Source organism: Mesocricetus auratus, unplaced genomic scaffold (assembly GCF_017639785.1).
Source record: "Mesocricetus auratus isolate SY011 unplaced genomic scaffold, BCM_Maur_2.0 Super-Scaffold_100008, whole genome shotgun sequence".
Classification (NCBI taxonomy): Eukaryota; Metazoa; Chordata; class Mammalia; order Rodentia; family Cricetidae; genus Mesocricetus; species Mesocricetus auratus.
The window spans coordinates 57,071,998-57,094,300 of record NW_024429192.1 but is presented as its reverse complement, the minus strand read 5'-3'; the positions used below and the strand labels follow the sequence as shown (position 1 = coordinate 57,094,300).

Genomic DNA, 22,303 nt, shown 5'->3' with positions numbered 1-22,303 from the left:
ACATTTCCAAGTCTTACCTAGTTAGTCTTTATCATGAGCAAAATTTTAGGAGCTACTTGGTCTGCTTTCCTAAATGAGTCTCTTGAGTTAGATTCCATCACTCACAGCAGACCAGGGCTGAAGGACACACATGGGCGAGGCACTGAACAAGGTACCCACTGTGTGATTTATGACTCTTGTCTGAGAAAGGCCCAGGGTGCCTTTCTCTGGATTTGGTGGGTGTCTGGCTGTTGTTATTGATTATGTTGAGCCCACTTTCTGTAAATAGACCTTTATTAGCCTAGTCTATTAAGGTGAACTGCCACCAAGTTTATGAAGTTGCTACTGCCCTACCAGTACACAATACACTGTTGTGCTGTTATAGATGCTGCCCCCGGCTCAGGAGGATGCTGTGAGCCACACCCTCACTGATTCTGGCCTTAGGCCTAGGTCCAAGAAGTCCCTCCCCTCCCCTGGTGGGCTCTTCTCTGACCAGCTGCCTTCCTGCTATCATCTGGCTCAACACGGCTCCTGACAGCCAAGCTGCAGTGTGACCCACGCATGTGACGTTTCAGACCAATTCTGTCTAGTGAGAATGCTGTGCCAGTCTCGGTGGCCAGTTTGGGGTGGAACTGGGCAGTGGTCACCAATTGCAACAGTATGACAATTTTCCAGTGGTGTGGCCAAGAGGGCTGTGAGTTCACACTCTACATATGTGTCCCGAATCACCCCAAGGTGCCTGCCAGGCAGATTGGGTAATTAAGCCAACCCCAAGGTGTGGAGCTGGGGTCCCTCTGTGTCTTTTGGCAACAGCCTTCTGTTTCTCTCTAAGTCGGTACTCTTGGGACCTTGACAAGGACTATGGTATATTTTACCCAGCAGTTTTCAGGCTTCTTTGAAACTGGAGAGTTCCCTAAAGAACATAGGATTTTCCCCCATCTTCCCTTCACTGCCATAATCTCCCCAGGACAGAGAGCTGGCCTAGAAGCCAGACCCTTTCCCTGCCTCCCTCGTGGATGATAATACTGTCGTCATGGCCCTACGGGGCCAAAGCCAGGAAGGCCACGGTATTCTTTGGGAGGGCTCTCTGACGTTGACCGTGGAGTCTTAGCTTCCAGGACAGTGCTGTGATAGCAAAGTAATGTGGGAATTTACAGAAACCTGGCCTAAATGCTTTTGTCATAGTGATCATCGTTTGCTCCCCAGATAAGAGCTTGTGGTCCAGATACATGAAAAGCAGAGGGTGATAGCTACTCATGGGGAAACACCATCAATTGGCAGTAGTAGGACTGGTTTGTCAACAGTAAGCCTAGCAAGAGGGGTGGCTGGCCCAGAGGCCAAGAATGAATCACTGAGTGGCTTCCCACTGAGAGATTGGAACATTGTAACAAAGTGGGGGGGAGGGCTGAGGACAAAGATAACTGTGATTTCTGTTTGACCATGGGAAAGGAAGGGGAATCCTCAGTTCTCTCTGGTACCCCCAAAGCCTCTGGGTTTCGTGGATGTTTGTTGATAACTTTTTGTTTGTTTGGTTGGTTTTTTATTTTGTTTTGTTTGTTTGGTTTCTTTTGGTTTTTCGAGACAGGGTTTCTCTGTATTGTTTTGGAGCCTGTCCTGGAACTCACTCAGTAGACCAGGCTGGTCTCAAACTCACAGAGATCCGCCTGCCTCTGCCTCCCGAGTGCTGGAATTAAAGGTGTGTGCCACCACCTCCAGCTGTTTGTTGATAATTTGAACTGTCAAAGTCCATAGGATCAGTGGTAATTCTTTCTTAATGTTCATCATTGGGAGTCTGTTTCTCCAGTCTTGAGCTCTGTCCAGCCATCAGCAGCACATTCTCAGTGTCCTCTGGGGGCCGGAAGGCGTGCGAGGCACCCGGCACACACGAATACAAGTCTATCAGTGTGTGGGCTCATGGGATAAGGAGCACAAACCAACAGGTACTGTACTCTCCGTGTTAGCTGTTTGGGTTTTGTTGCACATTCCTTGCTGGCCTGGAATGTGCTGTGTAGACCATGCTGGCCTCAAAACTGTGTTGATCTTCCTGCCTTTGCCAACTGAGTGCTGAGAATATAGGTATATGCAGATAGGTCAGCTTTCAGACATGTTCCAGTCTGAAGGGAGGAAGGGAAAGGAGGAGGGAGGGGAAGATGGAGGGAGGGCGGGAGAATGAATGTGAAAGTCAGAAAAGAAAAACAAAACTGCTCCCATCACGTGCTTGTTCACTAGCCACTCATCTTTCCTCTGGTAACAGCATGTTGTGGTCAAGTGCCATCGTCATGGTCGCCTCTGCCTAGACCCTATGAAACTCAGTTCCAATTGGACTCAACCCCTCGCCAGTGTCCTTTGTACCTTCAGTCTCTAACCAGTTGCCAGGGTCAGAGATGCTCACCTGCCCACCACATTCTCCCTGGGGATCACCCTCTGGGGTACCTCCAGCAAGCCTAGATTGCTCGGCCCCAAATACTCCCTCCTGAGTTCTGGGAGCCTCTTGCAAGCCCTTACTCCAGTATGTCCCCAACTGAACTCTGTTCTGCCTCCCAGCGAGGCTCTGTCTAGTGTCTTTGTCTCCCTAGAAGCTGCCCCGTATCCCGCCTTCTCCCCAACCTTTCCATCCATCTGCACTGACCATTTCTACTCCTTTGAAGTCCGTTCCTCCTCTGCTGCTACTGTCCGCACTGCAGTCAGTGTGATGGTTCTAAAACAAGACTGCTTGTGTCCAGACTCCTAGAGGCTGGCCAGGCCCTGAGGTGCCTAAAGAAGCGGGCAGGTGAAGGACTCCAGGAGGAGGGGAGGGAGTTAGGTGGTGGGCTGCCTTGCAGGTTGTGCTTGAGTTGGAAATGTGATACTCTGAGGAGGAGGAGCCGGGTCTTAAACAGAAGTGTAGCACCTCCCCGTTCATATTCCAGTAACAGAGATCACAGAGGCAGTGCCTCGGAAGCAGGAGCAGACACAGGGTGGGACTGTCTGGGAGAGGGCATGGTAGTCAAAAACTCGGGTCCTCTGGGTTATAGGAATTCCTCCTCAGGCAGCTTGACCCTGAAGGATCAGGTGATGCTCCTGCCAGGTCCTAAGCACCCTCCCGTCTCTCTCAGCCCTAAGGATCCCCAACTTAACCGTTTTCTGTCTTTCACTAGCATTCCCACTGTCCCCTCCTGGCTGCCTGCTGTCTTGCAACGTCAGATTCCCCTCTGAAACTCTTGATAACTTTTACCTCAGATGCCCTCCCTCCGCCTAAACATGAGGCTTTAAGGAGATCTGCCCCAGCCTCCCAGCCCCAGTCACAAACCAGCAGCTGTGATGGTGAAGGGCCAACAGCTCATCCATCCCTGTTCACAGAGAAAATAAAGGTGGCCAAGACTGACTTAGTGCCTGTGGTGGAATGAGCCAGACATGTGCATTAGGCTACACTATCTTCACAATATCATACTTTGAACCCCCTTAGGCATTTACTTACCATCATGATTGGATTCCCCAGAGAGGAGGTGCTACATAATGTTGGGTGTGGTGGTACACGTCCCAGCACTTGAGAGACAGAGACGGATGGATATCTGTGAGTTCCAGGTCAGCCAGGGCCAAATAATGAGACACCGTCTTTTTTTTTAATTATTTATTTTTACTTTATGCACATTGATGTTTTGCCTGCATATATGTCTGTGTGAGGATGCCAGATCTGCTGGAACTGGAATTACAGACAGCTGTGAGCTGCCATGTGGGTGCTCGGAATTGAACTAGTGTCTTCTGGAAGAACAGCCAGTGCTCTTAACCACTGAGCCATCTCTCCAGCCCCAAGACACCATTTTAAACAAAAAAATAGAATCCTGTAGCTAAGTGTTCTATCACTGAACTATATCCCAAAACCAGAGAGTAGACTCCAGAGTAAAAAGAAAGTGGGTCATACGCTGCCAACTACCAGCCCTGTTAAAATTAAGGTAATAACTACTCACTGCATAGAATTATTGGGTAGACTAAGTAGTTTGTGTACATTGCTTATAATAGTATCTAGCTGTGTTAGCTTTCCATTGCTGTGACAAAATGCCTGAGAAAATCATTTGAAGATGACGAGGAGGTTTTGGGGGTTTCAGGTTGACTCCTTGTCTCCTGTGTTGAGGCAGCTTAAGAGGCCTCAAACTTCATCAGAGCTGGGAACAGAGAGAGGAAAGGTCTGGAGGTCCAGTCCCCTGCAAAGGCACAATCACAGTGACCCAGCTTCCTTCCACCAGGCCCCACACCGCCCCAGGAGTGCCACCCTGAAGAACAAGCCTTAAACACAGCACTTTTGGGACGCAGTCCAAGTCCAGGTGTAGCACTGGCCGGTTGCCAGTGTCCTGTCATCATTTCTGAGGAGATTTCCGTGGCCTGATCTAAGTGGGATTAAATGTCAAAGCCAGCTGTTCATCTGTGGAGCCTTCCCCCACCCTCCATGGTTGACAGGCACTCTCTCTCACTGTGGAAGGCAGGCAGTATTTATTGGTTCTTTGTCCTGGGCATTGCTGCCTCAGCTTGGGTTTGGATCAGGTAGTCTGTGGGAACTTAAAGCTTTGCAGACCGTCGATCAAGTTGGCATGAACCCTCCCTCCTGCATGGCAGTAACAATAGGGACGAGGAAGGTGGTTTTTCCTGAATGCCAAGCGTGTTGAAGTGTTTTGTACAGGTTGGCTTGCCTCACAGGACTACCTCGTCGGGAGGCATTTCTCCTAGCCTCACTTAGAAATAAGACACCAAGACATCTTCAGTGCCAGCAGATCGGGGCTTGGGGTGGGGGTGGCAGATCTCAGAATCCTGCCGATCACTGTCTCAAGTTCTAGGTGTTTCATTGTGTTCCAGCCCTGTTTCCAGCTTCTTTTCCATGGCCAACGTCAGCTTTATATGCTTGTCCCAATCCGATGTCTCTGTGAGCATAGAGTGGGCTAGAGAGGCTGGACAGGGCCTCCTCTCGGCTCAGGAATGCCTCAATCCTTGGTTTTCCCTCCTTCAAGGATCCTCTCTTGTTCTTGTCAGTGACGTGGTCTCCCCTGTTGCCTGAAGTCCTTGGTGCCTGCTTCATAGCTCTTCCTTCTGTCGGAGCCCCCCTGTTCTAGGCAAGCAGTTCTGTCTTTGGATTTCAGGTCATTGCCACAAAGTGTCATTTTCACTGACAGGAAAGGAAAAGCCAATCAGCCGCTCTCCTCGTTATCTTCAGCTCCGCCCCTCTGGGCACCTCACAGAGGCACAGCCTGGGCCTCAGTCATCTCCTCCCCTGCCAGGCTGTGATTCCTCCAGAGTTCGCTTTCCTAAATCTTCCTCTTTCAGAAGAATGCTCTGCAATCGTCATGCTTGCTTCCCGTCCTGTCCTGTCCAGCTTGCCTGCGAAGATGTCTGTGCTCACAGCTCCACATGCTCCCCTGCCTGCTGGACCTTGTCCTGGGACCCCACTAGCCCCCCCCCCATCCTTGACCGTCTTCACCTCTGTGAAGCATCAATGCTGAGCTTCTCGCTGGCTCCTTCTAGGCCACTGACTCCCCAGCCCCAGCCCAGGCCTCTGAATAGCCTATACTCTGATTGGTAAAAGCAGCAAGAAGACCTGGCCTGCAGCCCACACAAACACTGTATTGTGAATTCTGTAGAGCTGAAATTCTGTATAAATAGGCACATTTACAGCTTCCTGTCCATTTAGCTGCCAGTCATTCTGACAAGGGAGGCACTGATGGTAAGTAAGTTACTTGTGTAGCAATGCATGGCAGTGATTTCATGACCCTTAAGTATCCATCCCTCCCTTCTCTGTGTGTGATGAAAACGTATGTATGTCTTCATGATATTGAACAGTCGTCATTGAATTCAGTACCGTCTGTCCTGAGCTTGGTTTTGAGGAAGAGGCCTCACTTTATGTCCCTAGGCCCTGTGACACTAGTGGTTGATGGCTAGTGATCCTGGAAGCAGGGGCCAAATGCCCCTTGTCATCCTAATACATACATTCCTGGGGTACTAGGAGAGGGCTAAGCTGCACAGATACTAAGATGCCGAAGGTGTTCTAGAGTGGACAATGGAATAAGAATTCTCTGTGATCAGATCTGTGGATTCAGATGCTATGCAGGTTACATGTCCTAAAGGAGACTGGGAGACTTTAAGCTAAGATGACAAGTAGTAACCAGTTCCTAGTTATGCTACTTTGTAGCATTGTGTTGAGGACTCGGCCTTCCTCCCTGGGAAAGATCCCTATTATTAGATAGGAACAACAACCAGTGTCAAGGAGGACACAGTGGCAGATGTCCCGTCTTCACCTAAGTTCTTTTACCCTTTATGTGTGCTGGGTGGTGCTTTTATGGGTGAAGCCGAGTCCCTGTGCATGACGGATTTGGGCTGTACCACTAAACCACCTCCCTGACTCTTCCACTGTCTTTAAAAGGTAGTGAGCAGCCAGCTGGTCACCAAACTGTAACTATTAGAGTCTCTACTGGGGACAAGATTCCTTTAAGAACATGAGTGATGGTGGCCTCTACAGCATCACCAAGTACAAACCTTGGATGTCCTTTCTCTTTGGGTTTTCTTTGAGATTGCTTTGGAATCCTTAAATACTGGAAGCCCAAAAGCCACGTGTGGGGTTGTCTATGTCCAGCAGCCCCTTGGCTGCTGCTCTGAGAGCCCTCTCCCGGGTAGGCTGGACTTTCACACTCTGTCTACTTCCCAGCTGCTTCATTTGCTAGTCATGTCCACACTGCACGGGGCACGGGGATGCTTTCAGGACACATTGTGTCTCTGGTGGGTCTTGTTCCTTCCAAGAGCCCATGATGGCTTCTCTTGTATCACCACCATCTCTCGCTCTCTGGAACCTACAGGATATCAGATGTTCTAAAAAACAAGTGGGGCTTCCGTACTGCTCAGCCATCACAATGGGACTACAGAGCTCTAGGCACCTCTGCCGAGCATGCCCATTCTACAGTAAGATGACCTTTGCACGTAGATACTTGGTCACCAGAAAACCAAGGCTTCCTTCCCTTTAGCACACATGCTGAATCGCAAACCCAGCCCCACCATGGAGTGATGCACACCTCCAAAACTTGGATAAATGGGGATGTTGTTTGAAATTACATGTGGATCTCTTTATAATGCTGCCAAAGACAGAGGCAGAAAGGAAACAGTACATCTTACTGAAACAGCTCCTAATTGTGGGAAACAGAGGAGCAGCCATGCCTTCTGCAGCTCTTACAGCCTTGCTTTGTAGAAGGTTGTGATGTGTGGGCTACTGGGCAGTGTCGGAACCGTATTGTATAGTTGTTCCCCGGATAGACCTGGTAGGAGTTCGAGGCCAGAAGATCAGGACTCCGAGGCCTGCCTGAACAATAGTGTGAATTCAAGGCAGCTTGGCCAACTTAGCAAAAGCCTGCCTCAAAATAGAAAATGAAAAATGACACTCTCCCCTAAAGTTGACTCTAAAATGCATGAAAAATGATATACATGCTGAATGGATAGATATAATTATATTATTAATAACATAGTACATGCATGTACTGACAGAGTACTGGAGGGAAGTATTTGGATGTCCACTGCAAAGTCTTTACCTTTTCTCCAGGTTTCCTGTAATAAAACGTTGAGCAAAGGTTGCCTTTAGCCATGAACTACTTCAATTTAACAGTCCCCAGGGTGAGAGCAAGGGAGGGGTTGTGTAGGTTGGACCCATTTCACCTTTGAAGACCCCTTGGGGGTTCGCCATTGCTCATCACATGCTGGCAGAGAGACAGTGGTCATCCTGAATTCCATAAATCCATGACCTTGTACGGGCGCTTTCCTGTGGCACCCACATCACATGGCAGCTCCTGTGTGGTGTGAGCGGCACTCCTCGGCCTCCTGGTCTGCCTGGCGTTCTTTCCTTCCCGGACGCCTGGCTGTATGCCTCAGCACCGCCTTTGAAATGCTCTGTGGCTCAGAGCACCGGGGTGAACTGGAGAGGCTGTCGTGTGAAGGAGGGTTGGGACACAGGGACACTCCAGATGGTCCTCCTGTCCCTTGCAGGTTGTAGGTACTACAGAGGACATGAGCCAGAGGAAGAGGGCCAGGAATCTGAGTGACTAGTAGAGTTTCTCTGAAGTTAGGTCCTAACCAGTATTGTAGACCGGATCCATTACGAGGCCAGGAGCATGCTGGGTTCCAGTGTAGAATAACGGACTCCGCAGTGGAGGTGAACACAGATTCCCACCGTGATGACACTCAAAGCTGCGCTCTCCTGTCTTGCACTCATCTGTGGGCAGATGCTCAGTACATGCAAACTCCTGGTTTTCTTGATGGTGTCGGCCTTAGCAACGGGGCACCAAGGAGGAAGATACGCTGCTACAACAGTCAACTTTTTCTTTTCTAGGACAGGGCTTCTCTGTGTAGCCCTGGCTGTCCTGGAACTCGCTCTGTAGACCAGGCTGTCCTGGAACTCGCTCTATAGACCAGGCTGTCCTGGAATTCACTGTGTAGACCAGGCTGGCCTCACGCTCATAGAGATCTGTCCACCTCTCTCTCCCAAGTGCTAGGATTAAAGGTGTGTGCCACCACCACCCGGCAACAGTCAACTTTTTATAAAAGCCATTTCACAGGTGGAGAATTGACTCAGTGGTTAATAGCACTTGCTGTTCTTGCATAACCAGAGTTCAGTTCCCAGCACCCATGTCAGGACGCTCACAACATTCTGTTAAGTCCATTTCCAAGGGATCTGACACTCCCTTCTGGATCTGTGGACTCCCACCCACGTATGCACATAACCACCCACAGAGACACACAAAAAATAAACCTTTGGAAAAGTGAGCTGTTTAATCCAGATCCCCAGAGGACAGAGGACACAGCAGTGTCCATGCTCTCCTTTTGCCCAGAAGGTGCTCAATCAGTTCTCCAAGCAGTGATGCTGCTGCCCTTGATGCCTGCAGAACCCTGAGACAATGCCTCCCTGTTGCAAACAGAACCATCTACAAAAGCTATGCTTTTTGTTTTGAATGAGTGCGTTTGCTAGGCAGGTGGCAAGAGGTAACGGATAGATAGCAAAAACATCAAATTGGGCACTTAGGCCATCCAACAGAGACAGCTGGAGGAACCCGATGGAGTCAGTAAACATCGCCCAGTCTGCTGAGATTTCCCAGGCAGAGCAGAGTGCTTTCTGAGGATGCATTTGCGTCTCCGTCGTGACACAGGCATTTTTATACCGTGGGGTAAACAGTAGTAACCTCTGTTGGAGATGGTCGGCCTTGCAGCTGTTCTCAAGGGCACAATGCCTGAAATACCCTTAGCTATTTGCTGTCACGGGGCCAGGGGACCATCCTGCTCAGGATATTTTCAGAGGACATTGAAATGGACATGCTCTTGTTCCCAAAGTTCCGCTTTTTTGCAAGCACATGGCAATTTGCCAATTTAATTTCTACTACACCTCCTCCCTGACAGGCTGGGGACAGGACCCATCCAAGCAAGGAGAAGTAGGTTGTCCCCAGTAGGTTCTCATGATGGCCAAGCCTGCTCTGGGCAGGAGTTCAGACCAAGGACACTGGACTGACTCCCTTGGGTCTCCTATAGCTAGCTGGGTGACCTTCGATGAACTGTCTCTTCTGTGTGTCAGTTTCATCCTCATGAGTTACGCCCGCCTTGTGGGTTACTGTGAGAATGGGTGGAGCCGACAGCACCAGTCTGTGACAGACATGCCTACAAGAGTCCTTGAGTGCCCGTGAGGACTGACGCTCTGTAGCCCTCTGTCTAGGGACTGCGGGGCCCCAGGGCCAGAGCAGTTCAGCATCTCACTAGGACTCCGGAAGCATGGCTGCGCTTGGTTTTGGTTGGGCCTGTAACAAATCACTGTATGTTTTGTGCGGTCCAGCAGTCTGGATCTGTTCTCAGAGCGCAGAGGCCAGACTTCAGAGCGTATTTCCCTGGCTGATGTTAGGGTGTCTGCACACTTGTACTTCCTCACACCCCTGGAGGCGCTAGGTTTTTCCAGCTGCTTGCATTTCTTGTTTATCATCTTCGAAGCCAGCTGCGGAGTGCCTTGCTTCTGTTGTCCCCTCGCCACCTTCTGTAGTCACCCCTGCTCCTGTTGTAAAGACCTTGTTGCTAGGTTTAGGGCCCAACTGGACCATCCAGAAGAGGCTACTCTGCTCAGTCACCGCTGTGCAGTAGTCACAGTTTCTGGAGTGGGCATTTTGGGGGACTAGTTTCATACATTAACTGAATCAGGATGCTTTTCTGGTTTTGTGTTGTGACTTGACCAGGGTCTGGACCAATCAAAACACCCGTCTACACTCTGTCAGGTTATGCATATTGTCCTGTGACATCACCAGTGCCCCGTTCTCTGTGGGATTCCTCACCCTGGCACATGGCGGGCACCGGGTGGCATATGCTCATATTTAAAGGCTGGCAAGCCCTGACTGATACATGTGTGTGTCCTTTCAGGCCACGGCGAATGTCACTGTGGAGAATGCAAGTGCCATGCAGGTTACATTGGGGACAATTGTAACTGCTCAACGGACATCAGCACTTGCCGGGCCAAGGATGGGCAGATCTGCAGTGACCGTGGCCGCTGTGTCTGTGGGCAGTGCCAGTGTACAGAGCCCGGAGCCTTTGGGGAAACATGTGAGAAGTGCCCAACCTGCCCAGATGCCTGCAGCTCCAAGAGGTAAGGGCCTGCCTGCTCTTCTGGCCCCAACCTGTCTTTCACCAGGCACCCTCCCCAGCCAGCCTCCTGTGTCTGTGGTCCATCCTCGTCCACACACAGGCTGCCAACCAAAACCTCTGCTAACAGTCACCAAAACAACGGCCATGAAATGCTAGGTGTCTGGAGGGCGGGTGTGCAGGGCCAGGCAGGGATCAGGGGAAGGAAAGTGAAACCGTTCCCAAAAACAAGATCACCGATCCACTCTAAGCAAGTTTAGAGATTGCAGAGTGACAAATGAGATGAAACTGGTCTAGACAAAACGGAGCCTTGGGTATGCCATCGTCTATTCTCTAGAGGGAATGCCCTGTGCGTTCTTTCCCAGGTGCCTTTGATCCTTGCAGAGCATCTCCCAAACATAGACCAGGCCTGTGGGAATGCTGCATTAAACAAACTGTAATCAGAAGGCAAATGGGATGGAAAGGCGCCGACCTAGATAGGGATGCCTGAAGCGAGTGCAGGGGCTTTGGGATTTTTCTGCTCTATTTATGCTGATAATGGAGTAGGGCTGAATGTAGAGCTTGTCCAGGCTACTGTCCCGGGCTCAGCCCAGGCAGGTCACACACACCCCGATGACCATCCAGGGCTCTGCTCTTCACACCCACCACCACGGTGCAACACAAGTCAGTTGCAACAGTCAAGCCACGGTGCTGCCTGGAGCACAGGCGTGGCATTGGCCGTCAGAACGTGCTGGGAAACAGCTGTGTCATCCTTGGTGCTGAGGAGCCAGGCAGCGGGGGAAGCTGGGCACCAAGTAGAAGCAAGTGGTGATGCAAGCAGCGTTATTCTTTGGCAAAGGAGCACGGCTGTGCTTTTCTTTTGGCAGATTTCCCTGCTAACGTCTGGCCAGGCTGATAATGAAGTGAGTTCATGCTTGCAGAGCCTGTGATTGCTGCTGGTCAGCTGTGTTCAAAAATGTTCAGAGTGGCTTGACCCTCCCTGGCCATGTGCCACAGACAGCCCTGGGCACGGGCAGCTGAGCCTGCCTGTAGATTGAGAGGCCAGATAGGGAGGGAATGGCCCAGACACCATGTCCGTGTGGGTAGGATCGCAGCTCTAGTCAGCATGGTGTCCCGGGACCCCCAGCCCCACAGTTCCCAGCAGACCCTGGGGTGTGGGCCAAGCTGGGGCAGCACACGGACATAGGAAAAGGAGCAGAAGCCTCTTTACCTTCCCATGGAGCCGCAGGCAATGTGGGGTTGTCTCAGTGGTTAAAAGGCCTTAGGGAAAAGCAACCCTTGCTTTAAATGTCTGAAAAGCTAAGAAAGCACAAAGATAGGGACTGCCCCTTGTCATCTATCCCAGGACCACACTGGTCTCTTTATGGCATAATGGAAATTTTTTTAAAAGAAAGCTCTTTTGATAATGAAATTTTAGGCCATTTTCCTGCTTTCTGTTTTCTGAGAGGTTTTGAATGCTTTAGTCCTTCATTCCTCCTGTTCTAGAACTAACCAAACACACCCTTCACTTTGGTGAGGTCACACTTGCCTCCAGCTGATTTTAATTAACATGCCTTGCACAAGCTCTCTGAGTGGCTTGTTTTTGTAAAGGGGCAGACATGCTTTTAATACGTAACTACAGTGCAGTCTGAGTTTCCGGATGTGGGGGAGCTCAGCTCTAGGCTGCTGTAGCCCTGTGGGTTGTATGGAGTGTGTCCTAGAAGTGACACTGAGTTGTATTGATACAGTGGAGCATCTGAGGGGAGTTATGGGTTCCAGCTAACCGGAAACCAGGCATCCTGTTTGCCATGTGCTGATCCAGGAGGCTGGCGGAAGGTCCAGCAAGGGTCAGTGTGAATGGCCAAAGACGGAGTCACCCCTTTCTGGCTCCTGACCAAGCCTGCCTACCCTGAGGGGTAGGGGGTGGAAGGAGGGACCAGGCAGGGCACGAGACAAATCTAAAGTCTGCCTGAGATCGGCCCAAAGAGAGGAGTAGCTAAATTCCTAAGCATGTCAGTGTCCTCTTGAGAAAGTCACAGCCTTCTCTCTTCATGATCTACCCACTGCCCAGTCCTTATCAATGCCCAGAAGGTGGCCTGAGCATGTCCGGGAGGCAGGACACTGGTAGGGGCCCTGACATCTGCTTCTCCTCTTGGGTCTCAGTGTCCTCTGTAGAGTGGCCCTACTCTATGATGGCGCTCCCTCCGGTACTGGTGAACTTTTCTAGACAGCCAGCTCTTTGGGGCCCATGGTATAAGTAGGGTGGCCTGCCCCCTTGTGGCTGGGGTTGTGTGCAGTTACCCCTTACTTCAGGGTCACAGTACCTCCCCTGCATGCCTGACTCTAGCAACCCCTCTTGTGTCCTTAGAATTTCAAGTGCCACTCCACCAGAGCCTTGGTGTCCCCTGGGCTGCTTGACCCTACCCATTCTGCCATGGAGTTTGCTTTTCCTATGGCACCACCCTGGTCCTCCCAAGGAGGCAGAGACCCTTCCTCTCTCACAAACTTTAACAGTGGCTTGCTTGACTCACGCCTGGCCTCCCTCCTGTGTCCCTACGTTTTTATTACAATGCAACCTCAAGAGGGATTGTCTGGACCTGGGTTTAAATGTAATAGCTGTTCAATGGGGCATTTTAATTTAGCATCTTCACGGGCAGTCACCCAAGGGTGGGTGAGGGGGGATTGAGAGGGCCTCTTTTTTTGACTCCTCATCCATTTTCTAGAGAAGGCCTCTGTTATAAACTTTGGTATAGACCAATTACCAGGTAAGTGGCCATCATGCCCTGAAGGATGCTGGCAGGTGGACACTATGTGGGAAAGGGAAGGGGTGGGAGCCCAAGGTGCCCAGACAGTGATGATCAGTCCTTCCAAGCATCAGACTTGCCAGGAAGCCCCATCCTGGTAGTCAGCTCTGAGGGTTCAGTTGAGCCCAGGCATAGAGGCTTACTGCTAAAAGTCCTTGTTACCATTCGGGGATAACACAGGGCTTCAAGCACTGGCCCCAGGAATGTGGAGGCACCCCAAGGCCCAGGAGTGGTCGTTATTCCCTGGACATCTCCATGGAGCCGACTGACTGCTTGGCCATGTCACTGTAGCAAGGTGCAGATTTGGTTCCTGCTGTCAAACCGGAAAGGTCAGCAGCTGGCAAATTGACCTGTATACCAGATACACCTCTAAAGCCAATCATATCTCTCTGAGACCCTGGGACTTCCTTTTAACACCAGCAAGGTGTCAGAGCATCTTGTCCCCAAGGCCAGACGTTAGGAGTGCAGCTGAACCTTTGGGGCATTACACAGCAGCTAATGCCCACATGAATTTTCTCAGAGACTGTGTAGAGTGCCTGCTGCTTCACTCGGGGAAACCTGACAACCAGACCTGCCACCACCAGTGCAGAGAGGAGGTGATCACGTGGGTAGACACCATCGGTGAGTGCCCTGGGTAACCATGGACGGCTGTCTCTGTGGACCTTGGCCGGCTTCTAGGGGTTTGTTTCTCCCTGGGGAGCAAATGGTCTCAGCCCTGAGTCAAGCCCAGCACAGCTTCCTTGGCATGATTGTTAACTCTCCAGAGGGATCATGGGTTGGGACCATTACATACTGTTGGCAGGAATGTCATGCAGGAGTCAGAATCATCACAAAATATAACAATTCCACTGTGAGGTATATGCCCCAAAGAGTTGGACCTGATTTTCACGTGTTCATAGCATTGATTGTAATAGTCAGTTGTTCATTACTGAAGTAAATGTTCTATATCCATCCATAATGGAATATTATTTTTACCACAGTAAAGAGCAAAACACTAACATGATAACACATATGAGCCTCCAAAACATTGGGCTAAGTGGAAGAAGCTGGGCAGAAAAGAACATAGGTATTACATGATGCTATTTAAAATGTCCACAGTAGGCAATGCCAGTTGAGAAAGGGCAGGAAGAGTAGAGATTATATGCTAACACGTGTGGACATTTCTGGGCACTGGTATAACATTGCGAGTTTCCTAAATTGGCTACATTTTGAAATGATTAAACAGTTCCTGAGGGAATGCATATATCTGAAGGGGGGACGTCCAACCAATGCTCGACAGTGCTAGCAGGCTTTCCCATGCCTTGACCTTCAGCCGCTGTAATGTAAACTCCTGGCCCTTGCCCTGTCTGTCTTGGTCCTGGCTTCTTTCTTCTCTCTTTATCCACGCTCGTGTTCCCTCTCCCCTGATTTTGATTGACTGCTTGGCATGGAGTATGCTGAGTCTGTTTACCCTGCAAGCATTCAGGGAGCACCTTCCATGCGGCCAGCCCTGTCCCAGGCTCTGGGGGAGGTGAGAATTCTTTGCAATTTCTCACTCTCCTATCTTGCCCTTCCGTAGCTTGCCTTCCAGGGCCTGGCTGAGCTTCTCTTACATGAAGCACATGTAGTGAGGAAAAAAGGGCTCCCACCTCCCACAAGCAAGCCTGCCCTTTGTGCATTGTCTCCTTCCTAGCCCAATCCTCTCAGCGGGCTGATCCACCACATATCGCCAGGCTGGCTGGCTGGCATGCTTGGTGTATTTGTTTGCCTCTGCCTCCCAAGTGCTGGGATTAAAGGTGTGTGCCACCATGCCCAGCCTTATCATTTTGTTTCTGTTTTTACATTGCTCTCCCAAGCACTGGGATTATAATTGTGTGTCATGGCGTCCTGTTCTTTCTTGTGCTTTTAAAAATACACACCCTCACTAAGTCTGAAGGGGCTGAGAGAAAAGGTTGGCTAGCCACACCTGTTCACCTGTTTCCTGTTGAAGCCCCTGTTCAACCAGGTTGAAAAGGAAAAGAAGCACATTTAGTATCACAGCATTAACCTGTGCTTGTGATTTGGGGCCAAGATGCCCTTGTTGACTGACTTTCTTTTTTCCAACCCCATTACCTCTTAAAAATCAATCTTAAAACCCTTTTCCAGCTGGGCATTGGTGGTGCACACCTTTAATCCCAGCACTTGGGAGGCAGAGGCAGGTGGATCTCTGTGAGTTTGAGGCCATCCTGGTCTACAGAGTAAGTTCCAGGACAGCCTCCAAAACAATACAGAGAAACCCTGTTCCAAAAAAACAAAAATAAAGAAGAGAAAAACCTTTCAGGCACCTGGTGCCTGGGAGGACAGTTACATTGTCCACTCTAGTCAGGGTGATGTGGGGAAAGAGAAGGGTTGTGGCAGCTGAGGAAGGGGTTTGTCGGGAACGAGACCTGTCACAGACAGAGCGGGGTCTCTAATGGCCTGACCTCTGACAGAGGCTCACAGTGTCAGTGTGGAGGACCACCACCAAGCCAGCCTCTCGTCCGGAGAGCCTTGGCACCCTGAGCTCCAGCTCTCGGGGAAGAGCATCCTCTTGTCTTCTTTAGCTAAGTTAGCCCTGCAGACTGGGCCAGTTTCCAAAGGCAGACGCTCACTCAGGCCTGTCGCATCCCGTTCCATTCACCCACGCCCACTCCTGACCATTGAAGGTGTCTTTTATTTCGTGTCACCACCAGCCACCACTTCAGAAGGCTGACAGTCCTTATGGGAACCACATGTCCCCAGAGCAATACACTTAGCCCTGGGCCTTGATATGAGAAATCTGAGCTCGTTTTAATGGCCTGCAGCCCCTTTTAAGTCTCCCGTCTTTTTTGTCCATCGGCGGTTCCGATGTTTCCCAGAAAGATGCTCAGGGTAATTCTGCTTGCTTCCTCCTAGTCAAAGACGACCAGGAAGCTGTGCTTTGCTTCTACAAAACTGCTAAGGACTGCGTCATGATGTTCAGCTATACAGAACTGCCCAATGGGAGGTCCAACCTGACGGTCCTCAGGGAGCCAGGTAGGTGAGAGCCTGAGGGGCCCCCCTGGCCTTGCTCTCTTGTGCCAGTCCCTGAGTGGTGGTTCGTGCCTGTGAACCCAGCACTCTGGGAGGTACAGACGGAAAAATGCGAAATTCAGGCCCTTAAAGGTCGGCCTGGCCTACAGGAGACCCCGTCTCAAAGTGCCTGTGAGGAGCACACCAGCCGGCCATGCTGTTGAGGCAGAGGCTGGGGCTGGGGCAGTGGATCTATGGGAGTGTTGCTGTGTAGGGTCACCACGGAGGACACTTTAGCATGCTTGGTTAAGGGGTTTTGCAGGGAGGGTTCAGGGCGGCTGGTCCACCAGGACTGGGGTGTCCCTTAAATTGGAGATGGTCTGGGTCACAACAGTCTGTCGGTACCAACAATTCTGTCTTGTGTTCTGGGCACTGGGACTAACAGCCTGTTCTCAGAGTGACTGTAGTTTCTATCTATATGTCAGCCATTTCAGTTTTTGGGTTGGGGAGGAAGTAGAAAAAGGTTTGCAAGTTCCAGATCACAACCCAGTTTCCAAGTTGAGCCCAAGGGAGGCAACCTCTCCCCTCGGATGTAACTGAGGTCAGAAGGTAGAAGTGTGCAGGAGTTGCTTTGCCTAACCTGTCTCCCGGTCCCTTCCAGAGTGCGCAAGTGCCCCCAATGCCATGACCATCCTGCTGGCTGTGGTTGGCAGCATCCTTCTGATCGGGATGGCACTTCTGGCCATCTGGAAACTGCTTGTCACCATCCATGACCGCCGAGAGTTTGCCAAGTTCCAGAGTGAGCGCTCCAGGGCCCGCTATGAAATGGTAGGTGTGGAATTGGTAACAGAGAGGCTGCTGGCCTGGAGCAAAGGCCAAAGGCAGCAGTATCTTCACTATTATAAACAATCAATGAAGCTAAGGAAGAATGAGCTAGGTGTGGTGGTATACAACCTATACACCTATGATCCCAGTTTCTCCAGAGGCAACAGGACTTGGAAGTTCAAAGTTAGCCTGGGTTTCTTACCAAGGCCTTGTCTTGGGATAAAAATAACCAGGGACTGGAGAGATGGCTCAGTGATTAAGGACACTGGTAGTTCTTCCAGAGGGCCTGAGTTCAACTCCCAGAAACCACATGGTGGCTCATAACCATCTATAATGAGATCTGGTGCCCTCTTCTGGCCTGCAGGCATTCATGCAGATAGGGCTCTCACAAAAAAATTTTATTTATTTTATTTTTAGTGTAGTTCAGTGGCAGTGTGCTTGCCTGGCCTGCGCAAGGCTCTGGGCTCAGTTGCTAGTATCACAGAACAAACAAACAAATCTATGAACAGTGAAGAATCAACATCTTCAGTACTGGATGGGAGACTCGCACACCTGGAAGACTTAGGGACATGTAGACCCCTTGCCCATGCTGGGACTGCTGTGGGGCAAAGTGCCAGAGGCAGGCTCAGTGACACAGAGACCCAGCCCAAGGAAACGGCTCAAGCCCCCAGGTCTGGTTGGGTGGCTGTAAATGGAGTTCTTAATTGGTCTAGATAAGTCAGATATAGAGGGAAATGCCGAGAGATCAGAGAGAGGGAGCAAGCCACTGCTGCACCTTACCTCCTTAGCATCTCAGGAGACAAGAGAGTGATTCCTGTTTCTCCCTGTTTATATCCTGTTTCTGCCCACCTACCTCACTTCCTGTCTGTCTGTACAGACCTCCAAACCTCTATGGTTAGCTAGGGGCAAGCTCCATTCTCTGACCGCCAGACAGGCTCTATTGGTACAAGCAGGGCATCACCACAGATGGCCATATATGCAAGCCTTCTGCCCCAGGCACTCCCTGTTCATCTACTTCCCATGGAGGCTCATGTTCAGGAGAGCCACGCTCAGAGATAATACCTCTGACTCCCCAGAGATAGAGTCTGTCTGTTCAGGCTACAAGGCCGCCTGAGCCCTCCGTTTCAGAGATGAAGAGAAGGGAGGGAGTGCCCCAGAGCACAGAGCAAGGCCGAGGCAGTCATCCCTGGAGGTGCTAGATCTGAGGCTGAAGTAACACCTGTGCTCTCTCATGATCGCAGGCTTCCAACCCCCTGTACAGAAAGCCCATCTCCACACACACCGTAGATTTCGCCTTCAACAAGTTCAACAAATCCTACAACGGCTCAGTGGACTGAGGCCCTCTTCTGAATGGTTGGAGGGGGACTGAGCGTAAAGACTGGCGCGTCTTGGATTGCTTTCCACTTGTTCGCGCTAGCTAGGCAAGCAACGGGATGCCCTCCATGCAGCCTTAGGGGGCCTGCTACCCACACAAGAGGTAGCTGACCATGACCTGTGCCTACAGACCAGGGACGCATGGGGCCACTTCCCTTCAAGCCAGGAGAAGCAAGGACACTCTGGCATTCTCAGCTTCTCTGCTGCCTCCAGCTTGCTGTCTCCATGAACTGCTGAAGGTTGGGCTGCCTCTCCCTTCCCCGCCTGGCCAGACAAGATGGTATCTGGAAGAGTCTGCGTGCACAAAGCTGGCGCACAGCCTGGCCTTTTCGGGTTGGTTGGGTTTTCTATGAAATAAAAAGGTCACGCATTTATGATGTAGATCTGATTACTGACTCCCTGAGGACTGCCTGGTATCTGTGGGTATTGGTAGATTTGGGGAGGTGCCTGTTGAAGGTATACACCTTGTAAATGATAGCTTTTTCCCTCTTGTCCGTGTTTGTTTAGTACTTTTAAATGAAAAGATTTTCTGGGATTGGAAGTAAAGATTGAATCCAAGCAACTTTCTGTCGGTGTGGTGGTTTGAAGAAAGTGGGCCCCGAGGCCCATAGGAAGTAGCACTGTTAGGAGGAAGTGTATAACTGGGAAGGTCCAAGCCAGGCCTCTCTTCCCGCCGTCTGCTAATACAGATGTGGAACTGTCAACTCCCTCTCCAGCATCACGTCTGCCTTCCTGCTGCCATGCTTCCCACCATAGCAATAATGGACTGAACCCGAGCTATGAGCCAGCCCCAATTTAACGCTTTCCTTTGTAAGAGTTGCCATGGTCGTCGGGTCTTTTCACAGCAACAGAAACTGTACCTAAGACAGTTGGCTTCATACCCTCTGTATGTGCCTGCCTCCCTTTGAGTGGTCCCCAGGAGAGACTAGCATGTCCATAAACACTCTCAGTAAGAGAACTTGAACCAGCCCAATACTCCAGAGCAGGGCTCCCCAAGGTGCTTGGGCAGTTAAGGTGGTTCAAGAGAGATGAGCAGGCTCCGTTGGTCCTGCGGGTTTTGCTTAAGAGTTTTAGGGGGACCTTGGCAGATTCCATGGCAGGCAAGGATGACTCAGGCAGACAACATGCCAGGCAGACAGCTTAGTGCTTAGTGAGAAGTTTTATTAGAAGGGGTTGGAGGAGGAACAAAGATGCAGAGAGACAGAGGGAGGACAGAAGAGAAGAGGGAGACAGGAAAAGTTCTGTCTGCCCCAGGGGAACAGTGGGAGAGAGAGCAGAAAGAGCTGGGAAGAGAGGAGCCGGAAGAAGAGCTTAAGTGGGCAGAGGTCTTTCTTTTAAAGGGGTCCTTTGCATCTGCCTGAGTGCATTATGCCAGGTAACGGGCAGGCCGGCATAATGCCTGAATCCTTACACCATGCTCGGTTCCCGCCTATGTTCTGCATTGCTAAAGATAGAAATAGATGGTGCAAGATGCTAGCAGGCAGAGATGTGTGACCTCCACTGGAAATAATAGACCCTAACCAACACCTTCCCTCATCAAACCTGTAGGCCCCATCTGGAGCCCGAAGCCCAAATTCATCTCAGCTAGTCTCCTACAGAGCCTTGACTCTCCTTAGATTCCCTTCGGAGATGAGTGGGTCCCAGTAGCTCCCTGAGCCATTGCCTTGAGTCCCGAAGAATAAGCAGGCTCTGGCAGGGTAGGTGACTTGGTGAGAGACCCTGTGGTACTGAACCCTGGGTTCACAATGCCCCACTTCCTTGACAAATTTCTCACTAATGTTAGGATTCTTAAAATTTGAGTTTTAGCTGAGCACCTTTAATCCAAGCACTCTGTACGCAGAGACTAAAGGATCTCTGTGAGTTCGAGGCCAGCCTGGCCTACAAAGTGAGTTCCATGACAGCCAAGACTGTTACACAGAGAAACCCTGTCTCCAAAAACCAAAATAATAATAATGATTAATTAAAGATAATTGATTTTTTAAAATGTTTATGTGTGTAAGTGTTTAACTTGTAAGTATGTCTGTACACCACAGAACCTGTAGTGAGCCATCATGTATGTTCTGGAAAACAAACCTGGGTACCGTGCAGGAACAGTCAGTAACTGTTGAGCCAGCTGAGACCCTTCCTCACTAATGGTTTTTGCTGCTGCAATGCTTCAAGCCTATAGGACCCTTCTTCCTTCCTTCCTTCCTTCTTCCTTCCTTTCTTGTTTGTTTGTTTTGTTTTGTTTTTGTTTGTTTTTCAAGACAGAGTTTCTCTGTATTGTTTTGGAGGCTGTCTTGGAACTCACTCTGTAGATCAGGCTGGCCTCGAACTCACAGAGATCTGCCTGCCTCTGCCTCCCAAGTGCTGGGATCAAAGGTGTGTGCCACCAGCGCCCGGCTAGGACCTTCATTTCAAATCAGACTGATAGAGGCTTTGGACCTTTTTTGTTCTTGGCCTGCTGTGGGGTGGATGTTGATTACCTGGGGCAAAGAACTGATTCTGAGTGCCCTTCCTTTTGTGGAACTTAGAGAGAAGGGGCTGTAAGTCCCTTTACAAACATAGAGGACAATAAATTGGTGGCATTGAGGTCTCCTAAACTGGGAGAAACTTAGTTTCTCTTCCATTTACTTTGGGGTCTCCTGGAGACCATGAATTAACTTATTCAATTCCTGTTTCCTATAGTCAGTGCGTTGAGCACGTGACCCTCTTGAGTCACAGACTAACACTGGGGGTCACCAGCTCCTTTTTTCCACCTGTTGCCTAGGTTAATTAGGAGTGTTTCCACAGTGACCCTAGAGGAAGAGCTGCCTGTGGAGGGACCAGCTGCCTGCCGTGTCCTACTGCCCCCTGCTGGAAATTCTTGACATCTGGCACAAGGCCTGCCATGATTTCTTCATTTCTTAAGGTTGCAATGTGAGCCCAAAGTGGTAGCAAAATGCTTCATTTTACAAAACCCAGCTCCACATATGTGTGTGTGTATAATATGATTTAGGAGACGATAGTTCTGCCACTACACACCTGTGGAGGCCAGAGACAACTTTATGGAGTTGGCTTTTTACTTTCATCTTTTTGGATTATTTTATTATTATTTTGTTTGTTTGTTTTTGTTTATTTTTGTTTTTTTTTTTGAGACAGGGTTTCTCTGTGTAGCCCTGGCTGTTCTGGAACTCACTCTACACCAGACTGGCTTCAAACTCACAGAGATCCACCTGCCTTTGCCTCCCGAGTGCTGGGATTAAAGGAGTGCACCAGTACCACCTGGCGGTCTTCCAACTTCAAGTGACCTGATTAACCAAAAAGTCCCTTACAGCACAGGGCGGTGGTGGTACACGCCTTTAATCCTAGCACTCAGGATGCAGAGGCAGAGACAGGTGGATCTCTATGAGTTCAAGGACGGTCTTGTCTACAGATCGAGTTCCAGAACAGGCTGTTACACAGAGAAACCCTGTCTCAGGAAAAAAAAAATCCCTTACAGGTCTAACCAGCTGCTTGGAGTTTTAGTTAATTTCTGATGTGATTATGTTGACAACCAAAAATAGCCATCACAGGTAGACTGTAACAGAGGACCATATGTCTGGCCTTTGGATCCTTTGGTTAGCATGTCCTACTTTCTCAGAGCCTGTGGGTATCACTATCAGTCCTGAAGCTTGTGGCGTCCCAGTGACCATCTGCCTCTAGCCTAACCCTTTGGCTTTGTGAATAGCATATTTCCCTGGGTTTGGGAAAGCTGTTTATGCTCAAAGCTCAACCATTTCTGG

General features: G+C 50.2%; 1 protein-coding gene across 1 annotated transcript in view; it reads left to right on the top strand.

Annotated features, from left to right (window-relative positions):
* Positions 1-19,122, top strand: part of Itgb5 (integrin subunit beta 5) — a 109,163-nt gene extending 90,041 nt beyond the window's left edge. The window contains exons 11-15 of the mRNA XM_040750877.1: positions 10,372-10,594; positions 13,894-13,994; positions 16,266-16,385; positions 17,023-17,189; positions 18,428-19,122. Coding sequence (XP_040606811.1) covers positions 10,372-10,594; positions 13,894-13,994; positions 16,266-16,385; positions 17,023-17,189; positions 18,428-18,523 — 707 coding nt within the window. The 3' untranslated portion in view covers positions 18,524-19,122. The remainder of the gene's footprint in view (positions 1-10,371; positions 10,595-13,893; positions 13,995-16,265; positions 16,386-17,022; positions 17,190-18,427) is intronic.
* Positions 19,123-22,303: the final 3,181 nt, after the last annotated feature.